The sequence below is a fragment of the Trichoderma breve genome, chromosome 5 (assembly GCF_028502605.1).
Source record: "Trichoderma breve strain T069 chromosome 5, whole genome shotgun sequence".
NCBI classification, from domain to species: Eukaryota; Fungi; Ascomycota; class Sordariomycetes; order Hypocreales; family Hypocreaceae; genus Trichoderma; species Trichoderma breve.
Window position 1 is genome coordinate 393722 of NC_079236.1, and position 27579 is coordinate 421300.

A 27579-nucleotide genomic window follows, 5' to 3' on the forward strand; every position below is an offset into this window, starting at 1 on the left:
GTCAATCAAATATCTGTAGGCTCTATAGGCTTTTACTATATCAATTAAAATACTGAGAATAGTCTGTTTTATTTTCCTGATTGATTGCTGGATCGTACCCTCTTCCAACAGGAAACGACTCTTCGATGTACTTATTGTACCAACATGATATGCAATATTAAAGCTTACACATTTGCATCAAACTCGGGTTTGTTCATATTTATGACAATCATCAGCTGAAATGTCAATCTGCACCTCAAACCCCTTCTCACTAGTGAGAAAATATTTTTTCAGAATTTTTCTTTTCAATTGCAGCGTCATACCCGCTCTCCCATCCACCACTCACTTCTTCTCGAACCTCTCCCCTCTGCTACAATCGCCTACCCGGAAGCTTGCATCATCACGTGACCACCCATACTGCATACACTCAGACGCGCTTCTGCGCGTTTCGCAAAAGACAAAAAAGGTCAACAACAGCCGTTATCAGCATTTTCAAGGCCAGAGCCAGTCGAGATGCGCGGCCGCGCTACGCAGGAAGCGGGAGGCTCTGCCGGTCGGCCAAATTCTCGATCGACCAGCAGATTAAGAACCGCAAGCAGCTCCAGCCTGCCACGGCCAAATCTGTCACTCCGTGATTCAAGGGTATGTCGACAACAGCGGCGAGGGTCTCTAATGTTTGATGCTCGATGTTTGATGTTTGATATGCTAATGGCTCGTTGCTTGTGCTTAGATAGCGTCTTTTCGAGCAACTCAGCCCATTCCCACCATTCAGACCGCAGAATCAAGCACGTCCAGACCGGCATCAAGACAAAGCAATGCGGCTGCATCAGTTCGAGGCTCGCTCAAGAGCTCGGGATCAAAGGAAAATTTAGTGCCGCCCAGCACAGACGGACATGAAAAGCTTCACAGAGAGATCGAGGCCCTCAAGGCCGAGATTGGAACCTTGCAATACCGCCTGCAGACTGCCGAGCAAGAAAAGGACATTGCGCTGTCTCAGCAAAGCAACAAGATGGAGCAAGCCCGACGGCGAGAACAGGAAGAGGCCCAGCAACGCCAATCGGCCGAGGCAGAAAAGGCCAAGGCGGACACCAAGATGGAGTCGATCAGGCGGGAAATGGAGGAGTTGAAGGAGGCCGCAGAAAACGAAAAGCGAGCGCTTGAGTCCAAAATTCGAGCCGCCGAGGACGAGGCCCGTCTTGCGCAGGAGCAAGTAGAGGACCTCACCAACGCCAAAGACGAAGCCGCGAGAAGAGCAGACAAAAAGGCCAATGACTTGCAGATGCAAATCGCCGCAGCAAACAGCTCAATACAGGAGATGGGGCAAGAGGCCGAGGCACGGGAGTCGGCGCTGCAGCAGTACCAAGAGCAGATTCTGGAAAAGGATGGCGTGATTGGCAGGCTAGAAGCAGACGTGTTGCGGCTCAAGGCGCAAAGCGGCGATGCAGAGACCATGGAAGTCATCAAGAGGGAGCTGTCAGAACAAGTTTCGCACATCCGTGCCCTCGAAGCTACAAATCGCGACCAGCTTGCCGAGCTGAAACGACTCCGAGCCGTCAACAAGGCTGTCGAGATTGTCGAGGAGGAAAAGAGGACACTGTTGCGCAAGGTCGAGGCTGCGGAGAGGCTAGAGGCGGAGCTGGCAGAGGCCAGGATACAGCGGCAGCGACTGGAAGACGAGCGTCTATCGTGGTCGGCCTATCTAGAGAATGTGTCGGAAACAGGCCAGGCCGAGTTCGACTCTCCTGAAGAGATTGCGCGGGCGCTCGTTCAAGAGCGGCTGACGAGTGCCTCTTACGTCGAGCAGCTTGGAGCTGTCCGTGCTGAAGTTACAGCGCAACAAGGGCAGATTCAAGCCTTGGAGGAAGAAAAGGCCCAGCTACGGAGTCAAGTCGAGAATGCTACAACGTCTGCGCAGGCCGCCAATACCGACAAGGTGCGCATGCGTCTGGATCGCCAGCGAGCGTTGGCCCTGAAAGAAGTCGAGTACCTGCGCGCACAGCTCAAGGCGTTTGACACTGAGGAGCACGCGATGCAGCCCGATGACTATGACGAGAAGCGGGCGGCGCGGATCCAGGAGCTGGAGGACATGGTGGACAATTACAAGATGGAGGTGCAGCAGCTGCATGGCGAGCTCTCATCCATGGACGTCTCGTCACAGCAAGCGTCGTCGCCACAACTGTTATTAGCAGGGAGCAAACGAAGCCGCGAGGAAGACGACGTCGCCCAGGAGCAAATGGGCCAGCTTACGCGTAAGAATCGCAAGCTTCAGGAGGATCTGACGAGCCTGCAGACGCAGGTTGCTATGCTCGAAAAGGACCTCTCGGCCAGTCGCGAGCAGCTTGCTGCGGCTAAGGAGCAGACCAAGACGCGCGTGCTGTCGCTGAGATCCAACCCGACCTCGGACTATGAGGCGATCAAGCGGGCGACGCTGGAGGCGCTGCAAAAGGAGAACAAGGAGCTGCTGGCGACGCTGCGATCGAAGCAGACGGACCCAGCGATCCCCTTGGTCCCGACGTCGGTGCTGAGCGCCATGGAGCGCGAAATCGCGGCGGCCAAGGCAGAGACGGCGAGCGCGCAAAAGTCGGCGCGACGGCTCAAGGAGGTCTGGGGCTCCAAGTCACAAGAGTTTAAAGAGGCCATCTTCTCGACGCTTGGGTGGACGGTGACGTTTATCCCCAACGGCAAGATGCGAGTAGAGAGCACGTTTTACCCGTCGCAAACAGACGAGCACGAGAACTCGATTGTGTTTGACGGCGAGAGGGGCACGATGAAGGTGGGCGGCGGGCCTAAGAGCGCATTTGCACGCAAGATTGGGGATCACATTGGGTTCTGGGTGAGGGAGAAGGGATGCATCCCGGGATTTTTGGCGGCACTGACTCTGGAGTTTTACGAAGAGCATGCGAGGGCCGCTTCAGGGGAATGATGTGATGGGTGATATAGAAGAGGAGCTGAGGAAGAAGAGAAAGACGGCGATTATCGATTTTGCGCAAGTGCTGCCCGGTATTGCGAGTCTTTTTTGCTTGTTGCTCAGTTTTTTGATATCACGAAGCAGGCATACGCGGGATTGGGATGGCATGTAAGTTATTGATCATATTAGGAAAACGTCTTATTTAGTAGCATTTGTGCAGCCTTTTAAGGAATATGATGGCCATGATTATGCTCTATAGTTGAGTGAAGAAGAATGATCACTCCATTGGTAGCATTTGATTTCTCACACTGGTGACTTGTTCGTTTAATGCAGCAACTTGTGGTATTACACCTGTATTTGTATTCAACCCCCTTATATATGGACACAGTAAAAGGTAGTATATACATGATATATCAACATATACACAAATCAACTCATTAATCACCATCTTCTTTATTAATTCCCAGTCGGACCACACGTCGACACCTTGAGGCCGTTCATTATGTTGGAATAACCCGCAGGCTGCAGCTGATCCGGCACGCCCGCAGGAATCGTGCCCACAAACGCATTAAAGTTGTAGATCCCACAGGGACAGTGATCCAAGATCTGCATCCCCGCATCGCCAGACAAGCCGTTGACCTTGAACGAGATCGGACCAGGTGCCATGTCGACGGAGAACTTGTTTGCACCCGCAGCGGCCTGGAAGGTCTGCGTGTTGCCCCCGACGGTGACCTCAAGAGTACCAGCTTCCTTGAGCAGCGTGACGATGAAGACTTTATCTTGTAAGGTCTGGTAGCCGTCGGGCCGGCCCTTGAAGTAGTTGCCGGTGGAGTTGTCGGCGTCGCCCATGGTGGTGTCTGTGGCATCGCAGTTGATGCTCGACAATGTAGGACGGAACCAGTAAACAATCTTGTCTTCGGTAATATGCGGTGCCGGATCGTTGGAGCCCTGTTTGTACGCGGCGATGAAGGGCTCGGCCATGTCCAGCCAGCCGTTGTGCGGCATTCCGTACGTCCACTTGGAGTTGCCGTCGTCGCCGTGCGGGCTGTCGAGGCGGCCGACGTAGTGAGACTCGCCGTAGTCGTTCCAGGTGATGATTTCGACGAAGCGCGGCTTGAGCTGCAGGATCTGCGTCCAGCGGTCGAACCAGAGGAAATCGCCGGGAAACACCCAGTTCTTGGAGTAGGGGACTTCAGCTCCAAAGTGAGTCGAGAACCAGGGGGATACAGGGGCGAGATATGGCTTGCCGGCGAGGGCGTTGGTGTAAGTGTTATCGCCATCCTGGACAGTAACATTAGATCCCGGCTTGGGGGCTTTGTTATTTCCATCACTGGGCCAGGCCATCCAGTTGAATGCGCTGTCAACATCACCCAAGTTGGTTCCCTGCTGAGGATGAAAGTTTGGCGCCCAAAAGATGTTTCCTCCAGCCGCAGAACGAACAGCATTCGAATCCACGCCATCACCAGCAAACGACGAAGCGAAGATCTTGCCGTCGACGAGCAGCTGGGCGGGCTTGGAGCCGTATTTTTGAATCATCTGGCCGACTTGCGTGCCCTGGTCGGTGTGGTACCAGTTGAAGTCGAAGGAAATAAAGACCTTCATGCCGTTGTTGGCGGCCGACTCGTAGGCGTACTCGAGCTGCTGGTCGGTGTACGAGTCTACGCCAATGTTGAGCGCAAAGGCGTCGATGCCGGCGGCTTTGGCATTCTTCATGTCGGCGTCGAAGTCGGCGGCGCTGCCTCTGTTGCCGACGATGCCAATCTGTGTGATTTTGTGTTAGTTGACTGTTTATCTTTTCTTGTATTTGTATTTGGATAGTATCAACGCACCATGAAGTGGCAAAAGACGAGTGGTCCTCCATTCTGGCGAGATTCAAGAGAGCTGGAACTGGATCGAGGCACGGAGAGAGCAGACGATGAAGCAGCGAGTGCCGCCGTGGCATAAAGCTTGAGCAAGCTCCGGATATGCATGGCTGAGATGAAGGCTGTTTACAAGACTCAACTCAAGAGGTGCAGATGGATATAAAGTCCAATGCTAGACATCATAATAATAAGTGAGCGGTCTTTCATCTTATTTATACCTATCCAGCACAGACTCGGCAGCTCTCAGCTCAACTCAACAACATCTCCCCTATACTCTCCAAAATCCCCGTCTCTCCGCCCCCTGACCATGTTTTGTTTCGTTTTCATTTTCATCCTTTTTTTCTCACGTCACGTCCTCCTTGGGGCAGATGAATTGGTTTTTGCGGGCTGCTTCATCTGGAAGTGATCATCTACGTGCTAAGGATTCACGAATCCGTGGGCTGGTCCAAGTGGGAAATGATCATCTTGGCGACGCCGCAACTCTCGGCGGTTTAGACAGAATAAGTGGGACAGCAGAGAAGCTATAATTACCTATGATTGAGCGGGTGAATAAGAGAATAGTCTGTCAGTCAGTTAATGGAGGAATTGTGAGGAGATCTGGTGGGTGTATATAAGCGACGGATATATATGTAGATGTAGATCCAATGAGAATGGGTGAAGAATAGTACATACGTAATTGACATCTTGTGTAGTTGTCTTTGCAGCGTTGCATTGAATGCATCGAGACGGACAATCCAAGATGCCGAGCCCGACTAGAGACCCAAGAGATGGTGCGAGTGAGCACTATTTGCCATTGATCTAAGCGGTTTCTTTCCGTTTAATGTGGACGAAGGATATAGATAGTACTTGGCTTGTTTCAGGAAAATAGGCAGCGACTCCATAGAATCTCGGCAGAATACCCAGCATCTAACATTTACCAGACGCCGGTATCAGTTAAATTATAATTCTAAACTATACAACAGAGTCCCTTCCTTACATGATAGTCTCTATAGTACTAGAATCCTGTAGTTATAACACGAATTGTTCCCTTTCTATTTCTCTCTCCGCTCCCAAACATATAAACAAGGATCGGTCCTACTAACTCCGATCCTATAAATCCATCCCGCCAAAAACAAGAACAGGGGTATCAACACAAGGTTATTTCCATCCCTATTTCAATCTACGCCAATCAATTCTCCCCTTTCAGCTCCCCCATATTCCCATTCCGCAAAACATGATTGACGGAACATCTTCTTTCTCTATCGATTACTCACTCCCACCCCACCACCTTCTATATCAAGCTCTCATCGCCTCAGCAGCATCTATCAAGCCGCGTCTTAAACAGAAGATCGACATAGAAAATAAGCTGATGAAATCGCCCGTTCTACTTACTCCATGGTAAAGCATAATCCACTTCAGCTGCAACTCTAAGCTGCCAATGCAACCACACGTTAATATTAGTTTCTTCCCATGAAGGGGCCATTTCACTCTCACAAAGTTCATTTCACCCTCTGCGAAAACAAACAGAGCGAACAAAGCAAGTAAGTAAAAGAAGCATCAGCAATCAAAAACATATTTCATCCCTTCTTTCTGGCAAAAAAGACTATTACTACAACCTTCTCATACAAACTGAACCCTTCTTCCTCCATCCTTCTCCCTTCTCCCTCAACTTTCTCCAACACAACGACAAAGGAAATCTCTCAGTCCAACACAGTGACACAGGAAATTAAAACGCAAAGACAAAAAACGAGAGTAACAGCGTCAGACAAAAAAGTAAATATTAGTAAAAAAAAAAAAAAAGAACGAACGTGTGTACACATCAGCACCCAGCAAATGCTCTCCCTCAAAAACAAAAGAACCCCTTGATATCACGAGTGAATAGATATAAACTGCCAAAAAGAAAAATAATAGGTTGGTGTAACGGTCGTGCGATACTTTTCTTTTTTCTTGTCCTCCCAACAAACACAAAAAAAAAGAAAAGAGTTTCAGTAAAAAAAAAAGTCGCTTCAAGTTTGTGTTTTTCATCGCTCCAAACGGTAATAGGGCTGGTGGTGATAGCCCCCCGTTGAGTTCAAACATCATTAGCAATAGAACTTTGCATAATATATAATATAAATCTCAACCCCCTCTCCCTCCAGACAAAGAAGCACCACTGCCCAATGTCAAAAAGCCATTATTTCCCCTCATATTTGCCGCTCACAAGCTTCCTCGTCACAGGTACATCGACCCACGTCGGCTCCACGAGCGACGGGTTCGAGCTGGCAGGGTTCTCGTCTGCAAACGGATCGCTCTCCACGGCATCCTTGCTCGGCACCGCCTCCAGCCTGGAGATGGAGATGCCGCTACCCACGACGTCTTCACCCGACACGGCATACTCCCACCGAGCTTCGACGTGGCCCGGCTGCGGCTCCACACCGTCTGCGCCGACAATGCGGCAGACAATCTTTTGCGTCACCTCGGTCAGGGTCACGTCTCCCAGTCGCCAGTACACGAGGTGCTTATCCTTCAGGTGGGTGCCGCTGGGCTTCGTCTGGGCGCCCGTCGCCCGGCCCTCGTACGACACCACAAAGACGACGTTGTGCAGTGTCACGGGGGCCGTCCACTTGCACTCGGGGTTGAGCTGATACTGCAAAAGGAGGCCGAGCTTGTCGCCTTGGGGCTTCCACGCGGGGTTGATCAGGAGAGGGGCGTGTTGGCCGAGAGAGGGGGTCTCGGATTCGTCTGCGAAGACGCGGTATGAAAAGGCAGTCGCCGTCTTGGAGATGTGGGAAAGGTCGAGAGCGAACTGGTCAGGCTGGTCGGGAGATGCGTTGTGAACAAAGATTCGGTTGGGGCCGATGCGTTCCAGGTTGGCAAAGTTGTTGATGCGAATGGTTTCATGTGCTGTTTGAGGTTATCATCACTGACCTGCTACAAGGGAAGAAGAAGAAGGGAGTAAAGAGAGAGGTAACTTACTCTTAGCAGAGTCGGCATCTGCTGTAGGATTGTTAGCAAAGGCAATCTCGCCTGCAACTGATGTGCTCTTCAACACGCCGCCCTCAAAGAGAACCGAGACGGTCTCGATAATGGATGCGTTCAGTCCCGGCGCCGTCAGCTCAGGGTGCTTTGGATGCGCGCTGCCCAGCGAGTTTCCAGACCGCACAGACTGCGTGTCAGAGGCGGCGCTGGCCTCGGAAGCAAGGGCAGCAACGGCGGCCGGCCTAGAAGACGGAGGTCGAGGGGGAGATGAAGGGATTGCCGGCATGGCGGGAATGGCGTTGTCTGAGTAGCTTTCCGGGAAGTTCAACACCGGCGCATAAATGGTGTTGCGCACGTCGCGGCGTCCTCGAACCGTCATGGAGCGTCGGTTGATGGAGCCCATCTTGAGCGTGTTGGCCACGCTCGAGAGAGCGGCCTGTGCCGCCTCGGGGTCTTCCTCTTCGATTGGCTTGTTCTGGATATTGAGCTTGAACAGCTGATCGTTCTCATCAGCGGCGGCCTCCCTCTGGGCTTCTGAGATGGGGTCGTTCATGGGTGCTCTAATCGTAAAGCCCTCCTCGTCCTTGGAGGTTGGAGACACAGGCTCTTGCTGGCTCTGCTGGGACGGTGGCGGGTTGACAGCGGCTGCTTCTGGTTGTTGCTGCTGCTGTTGGAATTGCTGTTGCTGTTGCTCTACATTAACATTACCATTGGTGGCGCTTGAAGATGGCATATCTGGCGCCTGGGTATCCAAAAGACTTTCTCCAGCTGCAAAACCATTCGTGTTCCCGTTCGTCGACGGTCCGCCCTCCTCTCCCCTATCCCTGTGCATGGCATCTGAGGAAGACTGTGGCCTGCGAGCCTGGTCTGGCATCTCGGGCAGGATAGATAGCCGGTTATTTTCGTGGAGGTTGCTCGAGGATGTCATTGGAGAGACGCCGCGGCCATGGCTGCTACCGAGTCGTCCAAAGGTAGGCCCGGGCGTCTTCTGGGGGGAGAGAGAGCCGAATCCTGCGTGGACGCTCTGGCGTCGGCGGCCACCAAACATGGTGCCTAACCTTCGCAGCTTGGACTCTGGCGAATTGCAAGTCATTGGTCAGCAAACAACACATTTATATCATGCCATGTATGGCCCGCAGACTTACCAGGCTTGGCCTCACTGTTGGGCACCGAATTGTGCTCGCTAGCGTCGTCCTCTTGTGGCGGCTGAGAGGTATTCGGGGTCGATGGAACGCTCGGCTGGCTGGCAGCGGAATTCTGCGACATGTGGGTTGTTGAGCGTCTTGTGGCCGTCCTAGACGGCGGCAGCTGGGCCTTGCCGGCTGTCACTTTTTGCACAAAGCTCTGCACCTCCCTCTCAGTGCTAATCTCGAGCATCATTGCCAGCGTTTCAACGGATATGTCGGAGTCTCGCTGGGCCCGGTCGGACTCGTGGGTTTGGAATTGCGTCAGCAGGTCGCGCAGCAGGTTGACGCGCGACTCGTCGAGGACCTGCAGGGTCTCAAAGATGAAGGGCGACTGCGATTCCCACTGCTGGGTGGCCGACTCGAGCTTGGATGACGCGGCGTCGACCTTTTGCGTGCTGGCCTTGCCGCCCTTCTTGGTGAGCTTGTCGGACTTGTCCCGCGCGTCGTCGAGCTCCCTGGCCATGACAGTCAGGTTGTTGGAGATGTTTGTCATGTTCTGGACGTCCTGGCGCTGGGGAAAGCCTCGGAGGGGCTGCTCGACATCATTGCCGAGGCGATCGGCGAAGAGCTGGTGCGACTGGGCGATGCGTTCGACGGACTCAATGATTCGGGACCACGGAAGCTGGAAAACACTGCGGCAACAGTCGTTAGCAGCAGGCAAATCGGGGCCCGGACTCGGGCAGAGGCCATTGGCGCAGAGGATTGGCGACTCACCCCAGTTCCGACTGCGCATTAGGAGATTTGAACTGGGCCAGCTTGCGCATTCCCAAGACATACTGCTCCTCGACGCGACGGCGCTCCTACAACCAGAGTCAGCTTTGCTTCCCGGCCGGACCAGAGCCCAACGGCACCTTGGCCGACGGTTCCGCGCGGGCTGTGCGTACCTGAAGCCAGTCGGCAATCTCGAGATTGATCTTGTTGATGCGCTTCATGCGGTCGTTGAGCGTCTGCACGGCCTGGCCGGGCTGCAGATGAGCCTGTCACCAATGGCGCCACCAGGGCAGCTCGTCAGTCCATTGCGCCTCGCAAAAGCACCCACAGAGCCCTCCAGGCATCGCGGATGCTCAAAATCACAGGGAGCAGGTCCTCGGCTTACCAGCATGGCCGGATACTCTGTCCTCGGCGTTTCGTCCATCGTGTGTGGCGTCTAACGGGGGACCGGGGGTTGCGTGCGGAGCGGGAAGAAGGAAGAAGCAGACTGAAGCTGAAAAAGGCGGAATCAGGGAACGGCGGATGACGGACTGGAATCGGGGCTCCGTTCCTAGTCGGATGCGCGCATGGCGATGCCGCTTGGGTGGTGTTTTGGTCGAGGGTTTGGTGGAGGGAGAAAGAGTCCGTCCAGTCGAGCTGGTGGAGATGGTGACGGAAGAAGAATTGGAACCTCACAGCAGTATTGAGTGCAGTGGTGCCAGAATCCGGCTCGGGTGCTAAGCTCGAGCCCGCTGTAATTTTTTCTCGGGTTCAGGCTCAGGTTCCCTTGCAGGTGCTCGCAGTGGGCCAGCCTCGCTGTGACATTAGCCGGGAACCCAATTACGGGGGGCCAGGCGGGCCAATTATGCGCTGTGGATGCGCTGTGGCCCCCAGCCTCGTCAGCAGCCAAACTGCACTGGGGCGGCGAACTGCACGGTTACGTGCCATTGATGTCGTCGGAGAAGCCTCGGACCAATGCAAATGCAGTCTGGTGCTTCAAAACATCAATAATACGCAGCGGGAGATCCTGGTCGGTTTCAATCAAATGGAGCCCAATCGGTCAAATGACGTGTCGCATTGGCAACGGGGATGCTTGGCTGGCATGATCGAGAGGGGGGAAGAATAAACGATTTGCTGCATAATTAATTAATCAATCGCCGGGTTGTGCATTTCAACCTTTACGTTGCTATTTATAGGTGAATTTTTGGAGCTTGGGATGACTTGAGCTTCCATTCAATAAACCATCTCATCACTTACACAGAATGGCCTCCTCCGCATGGAAGTCGTCCGTCTCATCAGTAGACCGATATGAGACAATATCCAGAATGTAAGCTCCATAAATCTCTTCTCACAAATTGCATACACATAATGCTGACTGCATCGGTTAAGTCTCGAGGCCCTCCCCTCGCAGGACATGAGTGAAGCCGTCGCCATCGAACAAGCAGCATACGACAATTCATCCTCCTTGGTATATATCCTATATCCTTTCATGATTTCACCTCAATCCACTAACATACACCTACACAGGACCAATACACCTCCGCCTGCCACCCAAGCAAACACCAAAATCCCCCATCTTCACCCCTATCCTCACCCTCACCCTCATCCTCACCACAACCAGCCCCCCAATCCGGCATCACCATCGGCTCATACGCCAACTGCTCCCCCATCTCAGACGGCGTCACCTCCGAAGTCTTCCGCTCCGGCACCACCGCCCTCAAAGTCATCGTCCACACCGTCGAGCCGCACAATCCCCTCCGCGAGATCAAGATCCTGCAGACCCTCCGTCCGCCATGCATCCCCCTCATCGAGTCCTTCCGTGACCAGGAGCAGCGCCTCGTCCTCGCCTTTCCGTACATGCCGCTGACCCTCGCCGATGTCCTCGACAAGTCTTCCTCAGCGCTGGACAGTGCCCTGATCCGCTCCGTCTTTGGCGATGTCCTCCGGGCTCTTGTTGATATCCACAGCCAGGGCATCGTCCATCGCGACATCAAGCCGTCAGCGATCCTCCTCGCATCGCCCTCCGGCCCGGCTTATCTATCTGACTTCGGCACCGCTTGGCACCCTACCTTCTCTACCTCCTCCGAGCCCCCGGCGTCCAAGATCCTCGACATCGGCACCGGCCCGTACCGCGCTCCCGAGGTCCTCTTCGGCGACAAGTCCTACGGCCCTCCCGTCGACATGTGGGCTTTCGGCGTCATGCTCGCCGAGGCAATCAATTCTCCGCCTTCACCACCATTCGAGTCCCGGCCCGTCCACGAAGACGGGAACCAGCTCGGCCTGATCCTCAGCATATTCAAGACTCTAGGCACGCCCACCCCCGAGACGTGGCCCGAGGCAAAGGCGTTTCGCGTCACGCCGTTTGAACTGTGGACGGTGTTTCCGCAGAGGGAGTGGGATGTGATATTACCGGGTGTTGATGCAGGGTTCAGAGATGCCGTAGCGAGATTGGTTCGCTACGATGGGAGCAGGGCTACGGCCGACGAGGTGAGTCAGGCTCTGATCCGAAATTTTCATGCGGATATATGTGCATTGCATAATACATGTAGCTAATGTGCATCTTCATCTTCACCAGGTTCTAACATACAAGTGCTTTGCAAATGATGAGTAACACGAATCCAGGATAGCCCCCCCAAATATTCAACACGCCTTCTTCACATAATATCATCATACATGTACACATTAAGATAACTCTTTATAATCGTCTTATTCAGATCAAAAACCATCTCTCTCTCCCTTCTCTCTAGCCGCGTCTCCTCTTCTGTGTATCGGCACCCAGATAATCAATCGGGTTTCTGCACAAAGGACATGTATTCTGGCTGCTGCTCTGGAACCACTTGTACAAGCACGTCCGGTGGAACAAGTTCTTGCATGTCGTGCACCTCTTGTCCGGCATGCGCTTGTCTGCCGCAATCACGCTGTAGCAAATGGCACACTCCGTCTGGCCCTTGAGCGCGCCGACAATGTTGCGCTTCAAGATTTGCACGCCGTCGATGACGCTACCTCCGGAAAATGTAATGACACCTTGAGTCGTCATGATCCAGCTGTTCCATGTGCGCTCTTTGACGGCCACGGATTCTTGGCCCGTTACCGTCACGGCTTCAATAGGGTAGTTTGGCGACACCTTGATCACGATCGAGGCCTGTGTATCGTCGACTTCATAGCCTACAATCACCTCCCGAGCATTCTTTGAGATCTTGACAAGGACTTCCTGCTCATCTACCCCTGGAGCATCCTGCTGGTCCACCCACTCTTGCACATCATCGAGCGTCTCGGAGATGATGAGGGGCGAAAAGTATTTTGTCGTCCATGCTTCCACAGCGATGCGCGTTTGCTTGGAGCGACAGGCGAGATACCACGCCTTGAAGAGGCCTGGAATGTACTTGAGCGTGAGGTAAAACAGGTGCACCAGCAGCCACTGCATATTCCTTTCTTCAGGCTCTGACTGAGCAACCTTGACGTCGTAGTTTTGAATGTTTTCCGTCGTAAGCTGTTCTTTTTCGAGGTTCAACGGGTGTGCGGCCGAGTGGCCCAGGACGTCAAACATAAAGTCCAAAAAGGGAGATATGTAGTCACCCGTCTTGAGGTTTTCCGTAAAATCGCTTCTCATCTTGAATGAGGACGCTGAATAGCCATCAAAAACAAGCTTCCATGATAGCAAGTAGCTTCGAATCGGTGACGGGAATTGCGCGAGCATTTCGTCCGAGTAGCGCTCCAGAGTTGGAGCGTCGAGAAGCAACGACAGCAGCTCATCGGGCAAACGGGCATCTATTGCACGCAGTCAGCCACTGGGTCCAGGTTTAAAATGATAGATGAAGATAAAGGAAAGGGGAAAGTCTTACCAGTCTTATCCAAAAGAATGTCAATAGACTTTTGCGCCTGAATGGCCGGTAGCGCCCTGTGTAGCAAGTCGAAAGCTGCAGTCTGAATGTTCTGAGATTCTGAAGCAACAAGCTCATAAATTTCAGGAATGTCTCTTATATTCTTTATAGACACCTTTTCCACTTCTCGGCATAACAAAGCGTCCACAATCTCTAGAGGCTGGCTGCTGGCGCCGCGGGGCAGCTTCAGCAGCTCAATCAGCGACTTGGACTTCTTGCTTGCTGATTCTCGGAGGGCGTCTTGTAGGTCATCATTCGCATCCTCAAGATTCTCGAGCGTCTTCATGAGCTTGAGCGAGGAATGGATAAAGGGTAGAGCGTCTGGAAGGGGGTGGCTAGCTGCCTTCTCCCACAGGTCAAGACTGAATTCAATGGCCTTTTCCCAATAGGAGCCAAACACATCGCTCATGCAAGGTAATAGAAGGTTCAGCACACGGCAGATCTCGGCAGAGAGAGGAGCGCTCAGTGGCTCTTCCTCTTCAAGCCACGAAGTGATCTGCCTGACGGCAAACACAATACGGTTGTTAGCCACTGGCAGCTCTCCGCCGGCGTATACCTGTGCAGACAGAGCAAGCAAGACGAGGATCATCATGGTCTTGCTATCACCTACAGAAGCCCCCGCGACGTCACTGACAAGCCGGTTGCAGAAGTTGCTCACCAGCTTGGACGACTTTATCGTCTCGCCTAGCCCCGATATCGAGGCAGCGGCGAGGAGTGCAGTCTCAGGGGTAGCCTTTGCCAGCACTGGCTTGAGAAGAGTTTCCTCTAGACTGGCCGGCAGTCCATGTGCTTCTGACAAGACCTGGAAGATCTCACCGAGAGCCCTAGCACTGTAAACGCCTCTGGGCGTCAATTCTCTCGACTCCTCTTTGAGGAGCTCGACAAGTCCTCGGAAAACATGAGCCTGCTCTTCGTCCACCGAATTATCCCACCACTGGGACGCCAAGGAGCTCTTGTTGATAACATAGTTCCTCAGTGTCGTCACCAGTGATTCTGCTTCTGACAGGGCGTCAGCAGTGTCCAAGGTTCGCCACAGAGAGTTGTCGTCCCTCGAGGTAATCTGATCCGTAGCAAGCTGTATGGTGAGGCACTGGATACACAGCAACTCTATCTGAAACTGACGCGGCAGCTTGGTAATGTCAATCCCTTCCTTCAAAAGGAGTGCAGAGTAAAGAGACATTCTTAATGGTACTGAGCGACCTTTTCTGTCTCTGTGCACGCGAACCTCGGTCGGCTGAGCAGTCAAGTTGGCCAGCGTGACGGCACCGCCCAGGCTGTTGGTGATGGACAGAGAAGGGTTGATGGGTTGTTCCAAGAAAGGTGCCAGCTTCTGCATCCAGACATTTGTGCTCGGAAAGATTTCCTCAACGGCAATGCCAGCAGCGTGCGCTTGTTGAGCCTGCTTGGATAAAGTTTCGATATCCAACGACTGAGGGCCTGCTCGTTCGAGGTTGTCTTGTATGATTTCAATCACCGGCTGAGTACCGGCTCCGTCTCCCTGCAAAAGGGCGCGAATTGCGATGGCCTTTGATGAAACGACATTGCTGCTAATCTCGGACAGGCTCAGTAAGTGAGCAACCAAGGCTGTATGAAGCGAATCGTTTTCGGTAAAGAGCTGTGGCCTGCCCTTGGCAAGGACTTCTAAAGCTCTTAGTGCCGGCTCCGCAGATTCTTGCTCCTTGTCAAGGATTTCCAAAAGCTTTTCGGATAGCTCTTTGCAACTTTCATCAGAGAGGCCTCTCTCGCTCATGCTGGCTTCAAGCAGCTCCCATTCAGGCGCCTGGTTCTTGACAGAGTCGATTGCTTCCGTTATGATGTAAGTCTGCAATTTGGCATTCCCTCGGGTGAGCTCAGAAGCTTTTTCTTCAGAAATTAGGGATATGAGAGCTGAATTGCGAGTGGCACGGTCGGGAAACTCCAAGACTGCCTCGACCCAGGATCCCCAAATTGTGCTGTAAGCTTGGTATCTGGATGGGATTGCTCCCAGGAGGTTAAGGCAGGACAGCAGCGGCCTGCTTGAAGCAGATTGAATAACCTTTTCCGCCGAGTCTCGCGCCGCCGCAGCCAAAAATTCCGATACCTTGTCTCCAGTCTCGCCATCGAAAAGATGCTGTGCGGTGCTAAGCGCGTATTCGAGAGCACCTGCAGCCCCAAAAGGTTTCATGTTGCGGTTCTGTAAGATGGTGAGGCACTGGTCGATGACGGTCTTGGATGGAGCTGCGGTTTGATCTGGCAGAGATTCACCGATGACAGCCAGCTTCCTGTAGATTTCTCCAACAAGGCCAAACCACCGGCGACCTTCCTCGGCAATCTTCTCCTGAGATGACTGGTACTCTTTAGACACCTCCGGCAGAGACCCAGCGATTCGAGTACACAACAAATCAGCCAGGCGTCCCCACTCCTCTGCCGATGCCGCGATGACGGCTGAGGGACTCCGAAGAATCGTAAGATGAGCTTCGACCAGAATGAACATGGCATTAGGGCCCAGGGGAATGGCCACTGGCTTGTCAGACACAGTGAGGAGCGAGTGTTCAAAGAGGGGGAAGATCTGTTCGCGGGCGAAGACGAGCTTCTCGTCGTCGGAAAGGTTTCTGATGAGGCGTTTGAGAGTATCAATGTAGCACTTCCAGGCCATGGATGTGTTTGTTCGGGGCTCTTCGCGATTCGTAACGCCGGATTTGACGGCCCCCAGAAAGTCAGAGGCAGTCTCGAGTTTCTTCATCTGTTCTTCTGGGAGGACGGATATGAGCTCGTCAAGGTGTTCCCAGTATTTTGCGGGACAGCCTTGCGAACCCTTTTCGATAAACTGTCGTAATCGTGAGAGCGCGGGTTTCTTTTCTTTGGAAGAGGGTGTCCAGAGGTCGGGGACAGCTTGCGACAGCCTTGTCAAGGCCCGTACATAGTCGAGCGCAGAACCACTCTGGCTAGTCTTGAGGCCGCCTGTGACCATGGCTTGTTTGGCCTGGGTAGACTCGGCATAGGGGAGCTTGCGGTTAAGGCAAGTGATGACAAGGTGGCATACAGTCTTCCTCACGGCGCTATCGTTGAAGGTGATGGTACGCCATACAGTCTCCTCGGAGAAGAACTCGTCGAGCTTGTCGCTCTGGTTGGCGACTTCTTCGTCGCTGAGCCTCTGGAGAAGACTAAGCACGAGCGACAGGCTGCTGCCCACAACTCTGATGTACTTGGCCTCGGCATCGTCCTTGGTTGTAGATCTCTCGTCGCTGAGTGTATCCTGTGTTTCTCGGATCGCATCGATGGCGTAGTCGAGGATCTGCGTCTGGCACTTTTTCCAGAACGCCGTCACCTTTTCCGGAGTGTTGATAAAGGACGAGAGGCCGTCGCTGGCGGCGCGCGCAACTGCCCGGTCCCTATCGTAGAGTCCAGCCAGCCACGCGCCCACAATCTTGGGAATATGTCGCTCAGCCCGTCTCCGCGCCGACTTGATGAGCTCGAACTGGAGGTTATGCGCCAGCTCGCGAACGCGGCGGGCGTTGTCGATGCTGATGCGCGGATACATGCCGGTCCAGACATCCAGGATGGCATCCTCGACGCCGCCATCCTTCTCAAAGGGCCGCGCCTGGACATGCGCCAGCAGATCCTCCAGGGCCTTTGTCTTGGTGGTGCTGTCCTTCTTCAGCAGGTTCTTGAGAGACACAACGACATTCGGGTCCGAGACGGCGCTAAAGGACGGGGGTTCGGCGAGGTACGACAGGGTGCCCGTCCCGCCCGGAGCACCGAAGCCGCCGAACTTTGCGCCCGGAGCGCGGCTGGCGGCGGCGGCGCGCTTCATGGTCGGACTGGTGAGCTGAGGGCGAGAGGAGAGGAGAGGAAGAGGAGAGGCGGCGGACGAGCTGCGTTGCGCAAAGCTCTGGCGAAGGTGGTGATGAAGATCTGAAGGAGTCGGAAGAGGGACCGAAAAATTACTTAGTAATGGCCCTGGGGCTGTGGCCGCTGGAAAAAGGCGCCTGTGATGTCAGCTTCGCCTGCGGGAGCGCCTGCAGCTGGGGCTTTCAGCGCGCGGTTAGCTAGAGAGCTAAAGAGTCACGCCGGCTACAGCGGGGTTTTCTGCCTCGTTATGTAAGCTGGAGAATACCCGCACCTTGAGTTTGTTAGCATTTGAAATCAAGAATCAAGCAAGAGAAGAGCATTCCTCGCCAGGTTTGGCTGGAATCTTATTTCCTCTCTTGACCAGCTACAAACTGCAGTAGTGCAGAAGCCATCTACTATATATATGCGTATAGAGCTCAGAAGCGTAAAAAAGCCTTAGCAAAACTTGAGAGGTGACCAAGAAGCCATTACCATTTGCTCTATGTGTAATAGGTGGTGAATTTCAACTTGCCAGCGATTACCTAACTCCAAATCAAGCTGTGGAGCTCGCTCTGCTCACGGATGACTAACACGCCGCCAGCATGTCCGGAGTAGATTGGATGCTTGCACGATCTTGTTTACCCATTTAGGCAACACGAGCTTGCAGCACATGATGGCGGCGAAGGAGTAAAGTATCAAACATTGGAAGCATCACTCATACGCCGCTTCTACCGTTCTCAAAATGCTCGAGATCCGATCATCTTACCCGACATGCCTATACAAGTGCATATACTTATTCCACAGCGGTGAATGCTGCTGTCTCGTCAAAGCCGTCAGCGCATAATACAGGTGAAGCACCGCCATTTCGTCTTACACGAATGACTCGCATGCATGTACTCCTCGAATTCTTTTCCAGTCATATCACGACACGCCGGCAGATGCGCCCCCATCAGCTTCATCTCGCCAGCTAGAAAAGTGCCATCTAGAATTCGAGTGAGGAGAAAAAAAACCCCGATGACCAAGCTGCATGGCTCGACCCGCGGCCCCTTGCATAACGCTTGACCAGAGCGCCACTCATCTTCCGACGCTCTACTCCGTATATTGCATTGACCCGAACGTACGCACTAATCCAGGCAGTTCTGTGATCCAGAGGCAACGGCGTGATTCATCACCTTGTACTTGTACAGGCGCAAAATGGCAGAGTACAACACGGAGGTAGCAATGAGGGAATTTTCTCCCAAACTCTGACGGTTCTGTGATGGGCACTATGCGAGTGTGTTGCTCCGTGCATCCGCCAACTCGCCACTGGCCCGCCCAAGCCGCGTTTGCCTGTTGCGCTCCCACACCAACAACAATCTCGAGACCGGCAAGAGATCATCGCGAGTAATCACACTGTATTCGTACACCGTACCTTCGCCTCTCTGCGACGCTGATCCGTGGCCATAGCTCTTCCGTACGTGTCATGGTTGGGCTTGAATTATGTGAAAGAAAAGACGACGATGATGAATATCTTATACTATATCTCCGCATTTAAAGTTGAATAACCCCAAACTCGTGGGAGGCCATCCCCAAGATCGACGTCTGGTCTGTCCCCAAACCAAGTACCAGGTACCTGTACAAAGAAGCCTGCATGAGACCCCAGATGCTTGCAATCGACAGACGGCCTCTGATTGGCCCAGGGCGGCGGCTTGGCTCGGTCAATTCGGGAACTGGCTCCACAGTGACGTCGGCATGGCTCTACCCCAGGCGGTATCTGGAACCTCTAACAGCCAGTGAAGAGCGAAGTCTGGGGCCCCTGCATAAAGCGTCAGGCTACAGCCATTTGATTGAGCCGGTGATGCTGCAAGTAGGGACCATGTTGTCAATACATGATTTGATTCTGTCTCCCTTGAAAGTCGGTGTTGTGAAATCGAGGCTTTGTTTACGTTGCTGTTGAGGTATCTCGTGATCACTGTATGTGTAGGGAGTACTTCACCTACTGCCAGTGACTCTGTTCCATGCTATTAAAACAGACTGAGGTGCCCATTTCACAACATGGAAATGTTAATAATAAGCATCAACCAGTATCAACACTTCCCCAAGTTCCCCATCCCCAAAAGAGGAAGTTCCGGCATCTGGCCACATATCTCCAGACTCTCCTGTGGAGTCCCGTCTCGATACATCTGGATATCAATCCAATCTACGGACATTTCTCCCAATTCCCTCAACCAACCGCCCCCGTGCCAGCGCAACATTGCGAGCTTCAGTGGTCGAGTGGCACCTCACAGTGGCCTTAGCGGGCTCTCTAGCGGGCTCCTTAGTGGACTCCCCTAGTGGGCTTGGTGGGTTCCTGTGGGCTACCCCGCAAGCGTCTTCCCCAGCGCGGTGAACCGAGTTGGCTCACCTTCAGATAAGCCGCTGATGCTACTCATTCCTCCTACTTACTCTTACTTGTCCTCCTCGGTCTCGTTTCTCTCTCTTTTTCACTCCTCTCTGTTTTCCCACCTCTCACCACATTCTCCTATTCTCCCCCATTTCACTCTTGTTCACTTTTCTACTCTCCGCCTTCCACGGAATTGCTCTTCTCGTCGCCTTCACACGCAACCTCTCAGTCGTCGCCTTCACTGCAGTGTCGTCAACCCGGATCATCGTGAAAACGCCATTTGATCCAGCTGTCCTTCCCCGCACGACCCGGTTCTGCCCGAGTTCCATGTCACATGCAATTGCTGCTCCTGGGGTGATTCAGCTTGACGTTTGTCTGGTATGATCTTTGCTTCCTCATATATCATCATTGTGGCGTTGTCAATTGAAAATGGGTACTGACTGTTGATTTGTTGCTAGACTCGGTAGTGCATCTCGCCCAGCCATTGGCTCGACATTTCCCACCAAAATGCTTCCGACTTCGCAACTTGCCTCGCCTCGTGCAAGGCTTCTCCTGGCACGCACTGCCCTCAACTCTAGCCCGCTGGCCTCTGCGCAGTCCCAGGCCAGTCAGCAGTGCCGGCAATTCTGCGGTTTCGACCTGGGACGTCGACGCAACCGCATCTCTGCCTTGAAATATATCGTCTCCCTCAACCGACGACTCTCGTGGGAGAACCCCAAGTTCAAGGCCACTGCCTCTTCTGGGAAATACACCGATCCAAAGGACATCAAGTCATGGTCGGACGACTTGTCAGGGGCTCGGCCTGGCCGCAACATCGAGGACGTCGAGCGAGACGCCATCAACCGTCTCTTCCACCACAAGGAAGGCGGCGAATGGCACCCATTGCAAAACATCCGAAACTACCTGCACTCGACCCACCGATCCAACAAAGTCACTGCTGAGAGCGTTCTACGAGCCACTGCGGGCGACGCCCTCAACTTTATTGATCCCATCACCAATCGCAAGGTGTCTCGCGTAGAACACACCGCATACTCGGCAACACAGTTTGACGATCCCAACGCACCTCGAAAGCTGACCCCGGAAGAAGAGTCGAAGCAATACACAGACCTTGGCGACTACAAGCCCGCCAAGTGGAACGAGCCTGATGGGCTGCCTCATCTGACTCCTGAGGAACGTTCCAAAATCTACGAGGACTTGCCAGAGTATTCAAAAATGAAGATTGATGACCCGAACGCGCCCCGAAAACTGACGCCTGAGGAAGAGTCCAAGAACTACGAAGACTTGGACAAGTATAAGCCCGTGACGTGGAACGAGCCTGACGGACTTCCCCAGCTCACTCCCGAAGAGCAGTCCAAAATCTACGACGATCTCGACAAATACGGCCCTGTCAGGTGGCACGAGCCAGATGGCCTGCAGGAGAGATCTCAGGAAGAAAAGTCCAAGGATTACAAGGATTTGCACAAATATGGCCCCGCCACCTATGACGAGCCTGACGGTCTTCGCCGCCTGACTCCGGAGGAAAAGTCCAAGGATTATACAGACCTACATGCCTACGGCGGCCCTTTTACTTGCAGGGAATCCGTCCTCAAGGACTATGAGGCTCTGCAGAACGACCCCACACCCAAGGCAGAGCCCATTCCCGCTAAAGTCGAGGTGCGAGGCAACACTCTACCTCAGTACGACGACCTGGACAAGTATGGACCTGTCCGCTGGCATGAGCCAGATGGCCTTCGCCCATTGACCCCCGAAGAACTCTCCAAGGATTACGAGGACCTCCACTTATATGCGCAGTATCCCAACGGTGGCCCCAAGACTCCTCGAATTCATCCCGAGGAGGCATCCAAAGCGTACCAGGACTTGCCCCAGTACTCTGCATTCCCCAATAACGGACCAGCGGTGGAAAGAATTCACCCGGAAGAAGCCTCCAAGCAATACAAGGACCTTCCCGCCTATGCCATCGATGGTTACGAAGAGCCGGAAAAGACACGCCACATCCACCCCGAGGAGCTGACCAAAAACTACACCGACTTGGGCAAGTATGAGCCGCAGACATTTGACTCTCCCGACAAGCCTTATCCTATCCACCCTGAGGAGGCGTCCAAGGCATACAAGGATCTCCATGGTTACAATGCGGCCCCTCGAGATGTGGAGAGCGAGGTGAAGTTTCATGATGTTGTCGCTGCCAGCCTTGAATCGTACGACGCAAAGGAGAGGCTTCAGGCAGACATGGCAGCCTCGGCCGGTAGACGTGGCGGGAGCAACATCATTTGGGAAGCTGAAAACTCCCTCGAGTCACTAACAGCGGATGATATCCGAAGCCAGGTGCTGAGGAGGGCCAATATGGGTGAAGAGATGGCTGCCGAGAAAGAGGAAGCCGAGATGGAATTGAGTTCTATGGATGAAAGTTTTCCCAGTGAGTTGTCGAAGCCCGAACCCGAACCGATCGAACGCACCACCAGCGAGCTGGCCCAAATGCGCGCCGAGAAGGACCCGTACTCTAACGATCCAAAGGGACTAGAAACAAGCTACTCTGAGGAATGTGGTGCAGAGACGGTGGAGGCTGTAGTCAAGCACTACGAGCCCGCCGCGACGACGGTAACAGATGAGCCAGTCACGTACAAGATCCTCGCCTACGACTCATCCACCAGATCTGTTAGCGTTGCCGAGACCACATCCGACGACCATGACGTTTCTTCTCCCCCCAAGCTGACGGATGTGCTGCTCCGGCTGTCACACGCGTCCAAGTTTCTCCCTTACTTTAAGCCCCTGCAGGAACACGGCTACGACATTGTGTCGGGCGGCGGCGACGTGCTCATTTTCCGCAAGAACCGCCCTGCCTCGCCCAACGCCAGCGACCTCCCTTTGGAGCTTCCCAGCAACCCGGCTCGCATCAACCCCGTCGACATGATGGGACAGTCTGTGACGGGCAACTTTGCCAGCCCCACTGGATTCGTTAACTACGACAGCATCGAGGATGGCCACAGGAAGCCAGCACCGCCCCTTCGCAGCAGCAAGCAGACGCAGAGAGGCGAGGCTGAGCGTGATGGATCAGTTGCCCCGAAGAAGAAGAGAAGCTTTGGCAAGAAGGTGGTGATGGGCACCGTCTGGGTGGGCGGAGCGGCGTATGCGGTTGGAGCTCTGGCAGAGCACCTCTCTGCTGCTGGCAAATGAATGCTGTTGATTTGGTAGTTTTCCCTTTTTCTTTTCTGTTCTTTTTTTTTTCCGGCATTGGCAGCATAAGGATATGACGCTCCCACGACGATATGTGCATGGGCCCGGGAGTAGGAGTTTTGCTTCCTTTTATCCCCTTTTTTCTTTTCTGCTTTCTCCTTTTTCTTTTATTTCCTTTTGTCTTCTTTACCATGGGATCAAGTCTGAAATACCCCCATCGATCGCGAATGCGGCTGGGAGCGACATGTCGCGAATGATTGCATTGAGAAGGTCTTTTTTTTTATTCTATTTATTTTCCTCTCTTTTTTTCTGATGAGCTGTGTACATTAGGTAGCAGTTTCCGGATCAGGTCGGCTTGAATTGAAGTCTCCCAGTTGAACGTCAAATCTTGAAGCCTTGTTGTCAAAACATGAATGTTGTTGCTTGGTAGTATTATTCCAATGACGAGTACAAATCCAGCACGACAACAATCAATTGGTATATTTGGACCTGATGCAGTAGAGACTAAATTAAGTAAATGATCACGGAGTATTATTTATTCACCATTAAAGGCTAAGATACAAAAGCTATCATCAAAGGACAGCATTGAGCTGTGCTTTGCTGCCTATTGCTACCGGAGATGGTGTAGGAGCTTACTTTTTGTTACCGCGGCTGCCACTGCATTCTTCCCGTATCTAAACATGCATCAAATATACAGTCAATCCGCCATTGCATTGTAGTAATCGATGCGTGATATAAAAATACCAATTAATAGGTAACCATTCAGTACGGAGCTATTATAGGTATCTGCCAATTTCCCATGATGCTTGACTTGGCGTCACATCTTCAGTCCCAAAATCCACCAGCTCAATCTTGACACACAAAGTCGCGCGCATTATGCTTTTTGTTTTTTTCTTTTTCGCTCCGTGCCATGCAATGCCATTCCAGATTCAATAATGCCCCGATGCCCAATATCCCAAGTAGTCCCAGTAGCCTTTTTTGCTTCATCAAGTCATTGAAGAAGAAGAAAAAAAGAGTAAAATCACGCTCATGTAGAGTTTATGAATTCCTCTCTTTCCCCCCCTCCCGCATTCCCAATCTACACCTTCTCTCCATAAAAAAAAAAAAAGAAAAGAAAAGAAACACCGACTAGAAAAGGGCATTTATCGCTCCGTAAAGCCCTGGTGTCCCGACCGCACGCCGTCAATGCCGCTCATCTGCAGCGCGTGCTTCTGGTCCTGGGAGCTCCAGCTGAGGCGGCGGTCGAGCGAGCTGGGCTTCCATGAGGAGGAGTGTTTGATGGCGGATTGGCATGCGGGGGAGGAGTCTTGGGGGTGAGGAGAAGATTGCTGTGGGTTTTGGGCTGGTACAAAAGAAGAGTTAGTTAGCTTTTGATGCTTGAGAGGGCTGAGGATGGAAGATGCGTACTTTTGGTTGGGGTTGTTGGTGGTGAAGAGTCCATTTTTGGTGTCGTTTGTTATTTGATTTGGTTCGGTGGTTGTTTTGTTTGTTTTTGTTTGAAGAGGTCGAGTATACCGTTGAGTATAAATAGTATAGTAGGTATAAGTTATAGTTGAGTTTTGCTACAAGTAAAACAATCGACAAAGATCAGCATCAGTCAATCACATCACATCGCCATCACACACCAAGGGATATGACATACTTTATGTAGATGATGTAGGTTAAATCAAGGTTTTTGTTGAGATATCAGAATTTTAAAAACAGAAATAAACAAGATTGGATCACCCGGAATATATAACCCCCAATGCAACCCCTCAAAATCGAGCTTTCCCAAGATCCAGCCGAATGCCGTCAGACTACTATAGGTAATATCGCCACTTACCCGGAAAAAAAAGGCGGGGTCAGCCTATCAAAACCTTGGACCTCGTTATCGTATGATGCGGTGATTAGCAGTGGTGTTACACGCCTTGCATTCCGATAGATAATCTTGAAACAAGTTAGTCGATTGACTTCTCATTCCGATAATTTGCTTGAAATGAGTTAGTCAATTACTCGCGTCCGTGATGGAAGAGGCCATGCTGAGTAAAGTATCGATATAATTCGGGTTACACATCACGGAATGGCGAATGGCCCCTCGCTTGTTACAGGGAACACAGAACACGGGACACGGGGCTTCGGATCAGGGTCATCTTTTTTTATGGTTTGTTCGGGGGCCTCTTCCGCCCCTTGTGCAATGATGTGATGGCTTGGCTATAGTTATATGTACAGGGCAACAATTTCAAGGTGCAGGTGCAGGTGTTGATCAATCGCCTCCGTGGTCTCCAGTCTCTCTCTCTGTGTGTCCTTCTCTGCCTCTCTCCTTATCTCTCTGTGTATCCGTTTCGGTGTCGGTGTCGTGTATCCGTCCTTTGTCCCTCCTCCATCTCCATCTCTCTCATCTCTCTCATTGCACTAATATTGGGGTAAAACAACATAAACACAAAAATTCCAAGGGGGTTCACCAGATAAACTCCTCCAGACGTGGATGACGATGCATTGGCGTATGAGCAGAATGAAACCAAACTCAAACTCCTCATAGGCCCCTTCCTCTTCACCCAGATCCCGAATATCCCACCGAATTGACTCCTCTGCAAGGTCGAGGAGCGACCCAAAGGGCGTTAAAAAAAAAAAAAAAAAAAAAAAAGGTAAAAAGGAACCAAGTGACAAAGCAAAAACCGGGGCAACAAAAATAGACACTTCATTTTCCTCTCATCCGTCGTGACCAATATTGTCAGGGGACCAAAAAAAATCCAGACTCAAAAGATAAATCCATCTTACATGTCCTCGTCCAACACAATAAACAGGAGGGCCCAGCCAGGCGATGAATTACACCGGGGGTGCCTCGAGAAAGGGGGTATTGACCTTTTTATATGCGAACCCATAACAATCAATCAATCAGTCAATCAATCGTTCCTCCGTGTTTCTTTCGTATTTTTTTCTTTATTGTATTCCTTTCTGTTTCTTTTCAACCCGCTATCCGATTTCCGTTCCACGTCGTAATGTAATGGCTTGATTGCCGGCTTTAAGGCGTCTTGGGACGCTTCCAGTAGTATTGCTACACAAAAGCATGTTAATCATCACGTCTAAAAAGGGAGCTAAAATGACGAAAATAACGCGCCAAAAATCACAAATACCAACCTTGTGCTGCTTTCGACACGCCCGCAAGCTGGGCTTCCGAAGTCCATCCACCACCGCCGCCCTCCGCTGCATATCAGTGTCGTCCTCGGGGATGTAATAATACTCGCTTTCCAGGGCCTTGCCAGCTGCGTCCTTGCCTTGGCGCTTGATGATGCCGATGCAGGGGGTGGTCTCGATGAGGAGCCTCAGGTCGTCCCGGGAAATGCCCTTGATCTGCTCGGCGGGCAGGTTGTGCATGATGGTGGAAAGCGGCGTTGAAGACAGCCGGGAGTAGGCGAGCTGGTTGACGACGTGGTTGGAGATGGCCGCATCAGCCTCGGTGGGAATCCTGGTCGGCTCCTCCTCTTCGTCAACTTCCTCCTCCTCGTCCTTGACCTCAACCTTGACCTCGTCCTTGATCTCGACCTTTGGCTGGGGCAGTCTCTCCTCGGAGGGGCTTCGCTCATCACGAGACGCCTTCTTGGATTTCGACTTTCGTGGGCTGGCCTCGACATCATCGGAATCGTGGCTCAACTTGCCTGGCACAATCGTCTCTGCAGAGCCCTTCTTCAAGGGTCGCTTGGCAGTCTGCACGCGAGGGGATTTCGTCGTGATGGACGCGAGGCGGCCCGAGATGTTGGCGCCATAGGGACCAAACGAGTGAATAATGGGGTCGTTCTCCTCATCCGGGTTACTTTCGTCTTCCTCGTCGGAATCCGCCTCGCTCGTGAAGCTCGCCGTGGCCTCTGTCCGCATGCTAATGGTGACATCCGGGTCCTCGTCTCGCTCATCCGAATCCGGCTGATAGTCCTCGTCGTCGTCCTCATAGATCTGGATGCCGCTGTCTTCGTCTGCTGCTACCACAGAGCGTCGGCGAGGGGCCGGGGTGGGACTATCGGGAGACTGGATACGCGTGGCTCTCCGCAGAGGGGACACCTGCAGCATCAGGTTCGCGTTTCTCGTCGCAGACCGCGGCGGCGAATCTTCCCAGCTGGCATCGGACAAGAGGCCGTTGGAGTCGGCACCCGAGGAGCTCCGCTTAGGCCATTGGATCAAAACACGGGCGTCGTGGACATCCACCATGATTTCGGTGCCCTCGGTCTCGCTAGTGAAGCTGTCGCCTTTAAGCAGCTCCCACGAGCGGCCCTGGCAGTGCAGCTTCAGACCATTCCAGCCATTGCAAGTAATCTCAATCTTGTTGGCCTCGAGAGGAGTGGCGCCCTGCACATACCGTGCCTTGACGTGCACACGCGATATCAGACGGTTGGCCGAGAGCTGGAAGTGAGAGGAATTAGACGAACGACCCATCAACACCATTTCGCCATTCTCGCTGAGCTCAATTGATGGCACGGCCGAGAGAGGCGTGCGTTCGACGAGCCCAACGCTCAATTTCTCCCGGAGAGGCGAGCTAGACAAGATGCCGGTGCTAGAAGTTGGCACCGGCGTGGGATACCGCAGATGGGCGCCTGTGCCGCCGACATTTTGGCGTTTGGAGGGCCGAGGCAGTCCGGGCGAAGACGACGGCTCGAATGGCGGCAACAGAGAGGGAGCCGGGCGTTTGAGGGGCGAGCCCAGGGAGGAGACGGAGGTTGTCGAGGCCGAAGCTGTTGTTGATGTTGATGTTGATGTTGATGCTGGAGCGGGGAGCGCAGGTTCGGCTGCCGGCTTTCGCGTCGAGTCCATGGTACGGTAACGG

At 53.0% G+C, this 27579-nt stretch overlaps 7 protein-coding genes across 7 annotated transcripts; 3 read left to right on the forward strand and 4 right to left on the reverse strand.

Annotated features, from left to right (window-relative positions):
* Window positions 1-492: 492 nt before the first annotated feature.
* On the forward strand, window positions 493-2902 carry T069G_07836 (mitotic checkpoint protein domain-containing protein; the record flags this gene model as incomplete). Its single annotated transcript, XM_056175046.1, has 2 exons — window positions 493-621; window positions 710-2902. 2 exons carry the CDS (start codon window positions 493-495, stop codon window positions 2900-2902), a joined length of 2322 nt encoding a protein of 773 aa, XP_056025995.1.
* A 441-nt stretch (window positions 2903-3343) lies between these two features.
* T069G_07837 (glycosyl hydrolase family 71 domain-containing protein) lies at window positions 3344-4857 on the reverse strand (the record flags this gene model as incomplete). The annotated part of the gene is made up of 2 exons (XM_056175047.1): window positions 3344-4648; window positions 4717-4857. The coding sequence occupies 2 exons, from the start codon at window positions 4855-4857 to the stop codon at window positions 3344-3346; spliced, it is 1446 nt and encodes a 481-aa protein (XP_056025996.1).
* A 2044-nt stretch (window positions 4858-6901) lies between these two features.
* On the reverse strand, window positions 6902-10008 carry T069G_07838 (fes/CIP4, and EFC/F-BAR homology domain-containing protein; the record flags this gene model as incomplete). The annotated part of the gene is made up of 7 exons (XM_056175048.1): window positions 6902-7052; window positions 7110-7611; window positions 7684-8760; window positions 8832-9505; window positions 9588-9673; window positions 9758-9850; window positions 9970-10008. 7 exons carry the CDS (start codon window positions 10006-10008, stop codon window positions 6902-6904), a joined length of 2622 nt encoding a protein of 873 aa, XP_056025997.1.
* An 817-nt stretch (window positions 10009-10825) lies between these two features.
* Window positions 10826-12145, forward strand: T069G_07839 (protein kinase domain-containing protein; the record flags this gene model as incomplete). Its single annotated transcript, XM_056175049.1, has 4 exons — window positions 10826-10890; window positions 10953-11031; window positions 11091-12050; window positions 12113-12145. The coding sequence occupies 4 exons, from the start codon at window positions 10826-10828 to the stop codon at window positions 12143-12145; spliced, it is 1137 nt and encodes a 378-aa protein (XP_056025998.1).
* Window positions 12146-12306: 161 nt separating this feature from the next.
* On the reverse strand, window positions 12307-17237 carry T069G_07840 (ring finger domain-containing protein; the record flags this gene model as incomplete). Its single annotated transcript, XM_056175050.1, has 3 exons — window positions 12307-12705; window positions 12787-13331; window positions 13406-17237. 3 exons carry the CDS (start codon window positions 17235-17237, stop codon window positions 12307-12309), a joined length of 4776 nt encoding a protein of 1591 aa, XP_056025999.1.
* A 2886-nt stretch (window positions 17238-20123) lies between these two features.
* On the forward strand, window positions 20124-22787 carry T069G_07841 (uncharacterized protein; the record flags this gene model as incomplete). Its single annotated transcript, XM_056175051.1, has 1 exon — window positions 20124-22787. The coding sequence occupies one exon, from the start codon at window positions 20124-20126 to the stop codon at window positions 22785-22787; it is 2664 nt and encodes an 887-aa protein (XP_056026000.1).
* Window positions 22788-25788: 3001 nt separating this feature from the next.
* T069G_07842 (uncharacterized protein) lies at window positions 25789-27566 on the reverse strand (the record flags this gene model as incomplete). The annotated part of the gene is made up of 2 exons (XM_056175052.1): window positions 25789-25821; window positions 25905-27566. 2 exons carry the CDS (start codon window positions 27564-27566, stop codon window positions 25789-25791), a joined length of 1695 nt encoding a protein of 564 aa, XP_056026001.1.
* Between the last annotated feature and the right edge of the window lie 13 nt (window positions 27567-27579).